At 64.8% G+C, this 7582-nt stretch overlaps 1 protein-coding gene across 1 annotated transcript; it reads left to right on the top strand.

The window, feature by feature from the left end:
- The first annotated feature begins 548 nt into the window (after positions 1-548).
- LOC134165196 (retinoic acid receptor gamma) lies at positions 549-7572 on the top strand. Its single transcript, XM_062621732.1, has 7 exons — positions 549-727; positions 1266-1407; positions 3486-3646; positions 3746-3922; positions 4710-4914; positions 5889-6047; positions 7107-7572. The coding sequence occupies exons 1-7, from the start codon at positions 611-613 to the stop codon at positions 7286-7288; spliced, it is 1143 nt and encodes a 380-aa protein (XP_062477716.1). The 5' UTR covers positions 549-610; the 3' UTR covers positions 7289-7572.
- Positions 7573-7582: the final 10 nt, after the last annotated feature.

Genomic DNA, 7582 nt, shown 5'->3' with positions numbered 1-7582 from the left:
GGTTGCTGGGGGGGGGCTTGGGCCTCAAATGCCCCCAAACTGGTGTTGGGGGCTTCTGCCCCCCCAAAAAAAAACAGGGGTTGGGGAGTTCCACACCCCAAATTGCCCCCCAAAAAGGGTTTGGAGTGGCCTTGGACCCTCAAATACCCCAAAACTTGGGTTTTGGGGGGTTCCAGCATCCCAGATCCTCCAAACCTTGGGTTTAGTGGGTCCCAGACCCCCAAATTCCTCAAAGCCTGAGTTTGGGGGGGGTCCACCCCCCAAAACCTGGATTTTGGGGTGTCCCAGCCCCCCCCCCGCATCCTCTATAACCTGCACTGGGGGGGTCCTTGGCAATGGGGGGCGAGGGGGGGCTGGACTGCACCCCCCCACTTTGCCCTCTCATTGACCCCCTCTATCCCTTACCCCCTGTGTCCCCCCCCCAGGATGGATGCAGCTCCTTGGGTCCCCCCCATTCCCCCACCCCCCCACCCCTGGCAGCATCTCCCACTCTCCGGGGGGGGTATAACACCATTTTGGGGGACCCGGGGTGGGGTTTTGGGGTGCTCCTGACCCCCCCTATGTGCTCCCCCCCCCAGCCGTGGAGACCCCAAGCCGCAGTGGGGAGGAGATGGTGCCCAGCTCGCCCTCGCCGCCCCCCCCGCCCCGCGTCTACAAGCCCTGCTTCGTCTGCAGCGACAAGTCCTCGGGGTACCACTATGGGGTCAGCTCCTGCGAGGGCTGCAAGGTGGGGTACAGGGGTTGGGGCATGGGCACCTCTGGGACCCTATAGGGGGAGTGAGGACCCCCCCCCCTCCCTGAACACATGGGAGGAGATGGGAGCACCCATCCAGGACCCATGGGGGGAGTGGGGAAGGCTCCTGGGTACTGGGAACCTATGGGGGGACCCCGGCACTGGGGATGCCCCCCCCCAATCCCATGGGGGGAGTAGGGAATCCCTGGGACCCACAGTGGGATTGGGGAAGTCCCAGGGTGCTGGGGACCCTGTGGGGGCACTGGGGACCCCTTGGAGATACTGGGGACCCCCATGGCATGGGGATCTTGCTCAGTGGGCACTGGGGAACCCCCTGGGAGTGTTGGGGATGCCCTGGGGGGGGGGCCCCCCCCAGTGATACAGGTGAGCAGCCCATAGACACTGTGGAGCCATCACTGGGGGCTGTTGGGGAGCTGAACCTGAGCATCGCAGTTGTGGGGTGACTTGGGGGTCCCCAAGAGGTGGTTCCAGCCCCCCCCCCCCCCTTTTCACCCCCCCTGTCCCCCCCCAGGGCTTCTTCCGCCGCAGCATCCAGAAGAACATGGTGTACACGTGCCACCGGGACAAGAACTGCCAGATCAACAAGGTGACGCGGAACCGGTGCCAGTTCTGCCGCCTCCAGAAGTGCTTCGAGGTTGGCATGTCCAAGGAAGGTGCGGCCCAGGGCCTGGGGGGGGCACCCCGATACGTCCCGTGTCCCCCCCACCCAACCTAAAGCATCAGTAGCAGTGTGTACCCCATGGAGCTGGCCCCTCGCAATGGGGTGTTCCCCGGTTTGGGGCACCCCCATCTTTTGGGGGGGGGGGGGTGTTTGTAGGGTGCAGCCAAGGGCCTGGGGGGGGTTCCTTGGGGCCGGGGGGGGCACCCCGATACGTCCCGTGTCCCCCCCACTCAACCTAAAGCATCAGTAGCAGTGTGTACCCCATGCAGCTGGCCCCTCGCAATGGGGTGTTCTCCAGTTTGGGGGGGGTTGGGGCACCCCATCTTTTGGAGGGGTGTATGTGTTTGTAGGGTGCGGCCAAGGGCCTGGGGGGGGTTCCTTGGGGCGGGAGAGGGCACCCCGATACGTCCCGTGTCCCCCCCACCCAACCTAAAGCATCAGTAGCAGTGTGTACCCCATGGAGCTGGCCCCTCGCAATGGGGTGTTCCCCGGTTTGGGGCACCCCCATCTTTTGGGGGGGGATGTGTGTGTTTGTAGGGTGCAGCCAAGGGCCTGGGGGGGGGGTTCCTTGGGGCGGGGGGGGCACCCCAGGTCCGTGTCCCCCCCACCCAACCTAAAGCATCAGTAGCAGTGTGTACCCCATGGAGCTGGCCCCTCGCAATGGGGTGTTCTCCAGTTTGGGGGGGTTTGGGGCACCCCCATCTTTTGTAGGGGTGTATGTGTTTGTAGGGTGCGGCCAAGGGCCTGGGGGGGGTTCCTTGGGGCGGGAGAGGGCACCCCGATACGTCCCGTGTCCCCCCCACCTAACTTAAAGCATCAGTAGCAGTGTGTACCCCATGGAGCTGGCCCCTCGCAATGGGGTGTTCTCCAGTTTGGGGGGGTTTGGGGCACCCCCATCTTTTGGAGGGGTGTATATGTTTGTAGGGTGCGGCCAAGGGCCTGGGGGGGGATCCTTGGGGCGGGAGAGGGCACCCCGATACGTCCCGTGTCCCCCCCACCTAACTTAAAGCATCAGTAGCAGTGTGTACCCCATGGAGCTGGCCCCTTGCAATGGGGTGTTCCCCGGTTTGGGGCACCCCCATCTTTTGGGGGGGGATGTGTGTGTTTGTAGGGTGCAGCCAAGGGCCTGGGGGGGGGGGTTCCTTGGGGCGGGGGGGGGCACCCCGATGCATCCCATGTCCCCCCCACCTAACTTAAAGCATCAGTTCCAGTGTGTACCCCATGGAGCTGGCCCCTCGCAATCGGGTGTTCTCCAGTTTGGGGGGGTTTGTGGCACCCCCATCTTTTGGGGGGGATGTGTGTGTTTGTAGGGTGCAGCCAAGGGCCTGGGGGGGGGGGTTCCTTGGGGCGGGGGGGGCACCCCGATACATCCCGTGTCCCCCCCACCCAACCTAAAGCATCAGTAGCAGTGTGTACCCCATGGAGCTGGCCCCTCACAATGGGGTGTTCCCTGGTTTGGGGCACCCCCATCTTTTGGGGGGGGGGGGGGTGTTTGTAGGGTGCAGCCAAGGGCCTGGGGGGGGGTCCTTGGGGCGGGAGAGGGCACCCCGATACGTCCCGTGTCCCCCCCACCCAACCTAAAGCATCAGTAGCAGTGTGTACCCCATGGAGCTGGCCCCTCGCAATGGGGTGTTCTCCAGTTTGGGGGGGTTTGGTGCACCCCCATCTTTTGGAGGGGTGTATGTGTTTGTAGGGTGCGGCCAAGGGCCTGGGGGGGGGTTCCTTGGGGCGGGAGGGGCACCCCGATATGTCCCGTGTCCCCCCCACCTAACTTAAAGCATCAGTAGCAGTGTGTACCCCATGGAGCTGGCCCCTCGCAATGGGGTGTTCTCCAGTTTGGGGGGGGGGTTTGGGGCACCCCCATCTTTTGGGGGGGGTGTGTTGTGTGCCCCCACCTTGTGGGGGGGCTTTGGGATCCCTTCCAGCCGCATTGTGCTATATGTGGATATCCTGCTGGCGCATCCTGTGCCGGTGCAAAGAGGGGGGGGGGGGGGGCAGGAAGCACGGCATGGGGAAGGGGTGAGGGGCACCCCCAAACCTCCCCCTTGACCCCCCCCTTTCGCCCCACAGCCGTTCGCAATGACAGGAACAAGAAGAAGAAGGAGGTGAAGGAGGAGGCCACGGTTGAGAGCTACGAGCTGAGCCCCGAGCTGGAGGAGCTGGTGCAGAAGGTCAGCAAAGCCCATCAGGAGACCTTCCCCTCGCTGTGCCAGCTGGGCAAGTACACCATGGTGAGCCCCACGGGAGGGCCGGGGGGGGTTGGCTGGGGCTTAGGGGGCACCCCACCAGCAGCCCCATAACCCCATCCCCGTGTGCGTTTCGCCCCCAAGGACGCGAGCGCTGAGCGCCGGGTGCAGCTGGACCCGGGGCTGTGGGACAAGTTCAGCGAGTTGGCCACCAAATGCATCATCAAGATCGTGGAGTTCGCCAAGCGCCTGCCCGGCTTCACGGCGCTCAGCATGGCCGATCAGATCACCCTGCTCAAGGCAGCGTGCCTGGACATCCTGGTGAGGCCCCGCGTCCATCGGGAGCGGTGTTTGGGTCCGCAGTGCGGTGGGATGCGGGCGAGCTGGTGATGGGCTGTGTGGATGGAGCGGAGGACATGGATGGGATCCAGAGGGATCTGGATGCGCTGGGAAACCTCATGGAGCTCAACAGGGCCAAGGGCAAGGTTCTGCCCCTGGGTTGGGGCAATCCCAGGTGCAGGTGGGGTGGAGGAGTGATTCAGAGCAGCAGGAGGAGAACTTGAGGCTGTTGGGTGAGGAGCTGCCCATAACGCTCGCTGAGCCCAGAACTGCCCCCCCCGTGTGCTGGGCTGCACCCCCAGAGCGTGAGCAGCAGCTCAGGGAGGGGATCCTGCCCCTCTGCTGAGCTCTGTGGGACCCCTCCTGCAGTCCTGACCCAGCTCTGGGGCAGCAGCACAAGAGGGACGTGGAGCTGCTGGAGCGAGGCCATGGAGATGCTGCGAGGGCTCCTTAAGGGGAGACCTGAGAGGAGCTCCAGTGCCTGAAGGGGCTGCAGGGAACCTGGAGAGGGGCTTGGGACAAGGGCCTGTAGGGACAGGACAAGGGGAATGGCTTGAACCTGCCAGAGGGGAGACTGAGCTGAGCTCTTAGGCAGAAGCTCTTCCCTGTGAGGGTGCTGAGGCGCTGGCACAGGGTGCCCAGAGAAGCTGTGGCTGCCCCATCCCTGGCAGTGTTCAAGGCCAGGTTGGACACAGGGGCTCGGAGCCCCCTGCTCCAGCAGAAGGGGTCCCTGGGCGCCGTGACTCCGTGCCCCCCGTGCACCCCACAGATGCTGCGGATCTGCACGCGGTACACCCCGGAGCAGGACACGATGACGTTCTCGGACGGGCTCACCCTGAACCGTACCCAGATGCACAACGCCGGCTTCGGGCCCCTCACCGACCTGGTGTTCGCCTTCGCCGGGCAGCTCCTGCCCCTGCAGATGGATGACACCGAAACCGGGCTGCTCAGTGCCATCTGCCTCATCTGCGGAGGTGATGGGGACATGGGGACATGGGGGCATCCAGCCCGGGGCTGCGGGGACAGGAGGAAGCGGGGGCAAGGGGACCTCCAAGTCAGGGGGTAGCAGGAACGTGGGGACATGGGGATCTCTGGACCAGGACACAGCAGGGATGTGGGGAAACGGGGACCTCTGGATGATGGGGCAGCAAGGACATAGGGACCTGTGGGTCAGGAGGAAGTGGGAACACGGGGACCTCCAGGCCAGGATACAGCAGGGATGTGGGGACCTCTGGATGATGGGGCAGCAAGGATATAGGGACCTGTGGGTCAGGAGGAAGTGGGAACACAGGGACCTCCAGGCAAGGATACAGCAGGGATGTGGGGACCTCTGGATGATGGGGCAGCAAGGATATAGGGACCTGTGGGTCAGGAGGAAGTGGGAACACGGGGACCTCCTGGCCAGGATACAGCAGGGATGTGGGGACCTCTGGATCAGGAGGAAGTGGGGACAAGGGAATACCAGGAGCATGAGGATCTCTGGGCCAGCAGGTAATGGGGACATGGGGATGTAGGGACATGGGATGTCCAGACCCAGCTGGACATGTGGGGACATGGGAACTTGTGGGGAGCACAGGGACGTTGGGACCTCAGGGCAGGAGGTAGCAGGGACGTGGGGATGGAGGGACATGGAGACAGGGCACATCTGCCAGGCAGTAGCAGGGGCATGGGGACCTTTGGGTCAGCAGATAGGAAGGCCATACAGATGTAGGAACATCTGGGTCAGGACGTGGAGGGACATGAGACCATGGGAACATCTGGATGATGAGGCAATAGGGACAAAGGGACATGGGGATCCTGGGTTGGATGTCAGGGCGATGGGGATGGAGGGACATGGGGACAGGGCTCAGGCGGTACCTGGGATGCAGTGACTCGGGGACCCCTATAGGACACGGGGGGGTCTCGGGGGGCTCTGAGCCCGGTGTGTGTGTGTGTCCCCCCACCCCAGACCGGCAGGACCTGGAGGAGCCGGAGCAAGTGGAGCGGCTGCAGGAGCCGCTGCTGGAGGCGCTCAAGGTGTACGCGCGGCGGCGGCGGCCGCGCCAGCCCCACATGTTCCCGAGGATGCTCATGAAGATCACGGACCTGCGAGGCATCAGCACCAAGGGTGCGCTGGGGGGGGGGTTGTGTGTGGGGTGGGGGGCTCTATGGGGGTGTGATGCTCACAGGGGCTTGTGTGTGGGGTGGGGAGCTCTATGGGGGTGTGATGCTCTCAGGGGCTTGTGTGTGGGGTGGGGAGCTCTATGGGGGTGTGATGCTCACAGGGGCTTGTGTGTGGGGTGGGCAGCTCTATGGGGGTGTGATGCTCACAGGGGCTTGTGTGTGGGGTGGGGAGCTCTGTGGGGGTGTGATGCTCACAGGGGCTTGTGTGTGGGGTGGGGAGCTCTATGGGGGTGTGATGCTCTCAGGGGCTTGTGTGTGGGGTGGGGAGCTCTATGGGGGTGTGATGCTCTCAGGGGCTTGTGTGTGGGGTGGGGAGCTCTTGTGTGTGGGGTGGGGATGGGTGGTGTGATGCTCTCAGGGGCTTGTGTGTGGGGTGGGGGGCTCTATGGGGAGAGGGATGCTCACAGGGGCTTGTGTGTGGCGTGGGCAGCTCTGTGGGGGTGTGATGCTCACAGGGGCTTGTGTGTGGGGTGATGAGCTCTTTAGGGGAGAGTGATGGTCACAGGGGCTTGTTCATGGGGGGAGCTCTGTAGGGGGGAGCTCTTTGGGGGGTGTGATGGTCACAGGGGCTTGTCCATGGGGTGGGGAGCTCTATAGGGAGGAGCTCTTTAGGGGAGGGTGGTGCTCACAGGGGCTTGTCCATGGGGTGGGGAGCTCTATAGGGAGGAGCTCTATAGGGGGGAGTGATGCTCACAGGGGCTTGTCCATGGGGTGGGGAGCTCTTAGGGGGGAGTGATGCTCAGGGGTTTGTGCATGTGGGGGGGGAGCTCTGTAGGGAGGAAGCCCATAAGAGAGCACATAGGGGAAATGGGGTGCTCAGGGGGGCTTGCGCCTGCAGGGCGGGGGGGTTCTTGGAGGGGCTTTGCCTGGGGTGCTCGAGGGCTGATGCTGGGGCGCACAGGGAAGCATTGGGTGGAACTCCCATTGGGGGGTGCTAAGAGGGGATCGGGGGGGGCTCATGGGGGGGGCCGGGGGGTCTGTCACTGACGGGGGGGTCCCGCAGGCGCGGAGCGAGCCATCACGCTGAAGATGGAGATCCCGGGGCCGATGCCCCCCCTCATCCGGGAGATGCTGGAGAACCCTGAGATGTTCCAGGAGGAGGAGGAGGAAGGGGGGGGGCAGCCCCCTCCGGATCCCCCCCCGGCCCAGGACAGCCCCCCCGGGCCCCCCTCTTCCTCCCCATAGCTTCCCCCCGCCACCAACCCGCTCGGGGGTGGGGGGGGGCATTGTGTGTCCCCCCCTCTCCATGGGTTGGACATTCACAACAGCCTTCCAGGGCCCCCCCCCTTTGCTCCGGGGGGGGGGGAACCCCAACTGTGCCCCCCCCCAAATGTGGGGGGGCTCCAGAGACTGATGGAGCCGCGCGGGGGGGACCCCGCGGCACAGCTATTGCCTTAAGCTGGGGGGCCCGGGGGGGCCCCCCCACCCCAACCTCAGCTTCACGCCAAAGCCCCCCCCCCTCCCAGCCCCACTGCCCCC

This window comes from Pezoporus occidentalis, unplaced genomic scaffold (assembly GCF_034315485.1).
Source record: "Pezoporus occidentalis ecotype Australia unplaced genomic scaffold, CSIRO_AGI_Poc_V1 ctg2322, whole genome shotgun sequence".
In the NCBI taxonomy this organism is placed as follows: Eukaryota; Metazoa; Chordata; class Aves; order Psittaciformes; family Psittacidae; genus Pezoporus; species Pezoporus occidentalis.
Note: the sequence above shows the minus strand (reverse complement) of the source record. Positions and strands in the feature narration are given on the sequence as shown.

Bases quoted from the DNA above. Each gene is read 5' to 3' on its own strand.
- LOC134165196 (XM_062621732.1), top strand. From the start codon at position 611: ATGGTGCCCAGCTCGCCCTCGCCGCCCCCCCCGCCCCGCGTCTACAAG. The intron at 4,915-5,888 runs GTGATGGGGACA...CCCCCACCCCAG, and splicing joins CATCTGCCTCATCTGCGGAG to ACCGGCAGGACCTGGAGGAG. The intron at 6,048-7,106 runs GTGCGCTGGGGG...GGGGTCCCGCAG, and splicing joins GCGAGGCATCAGCACCAAGG to GCGCGGAGCGAGCCATCACG.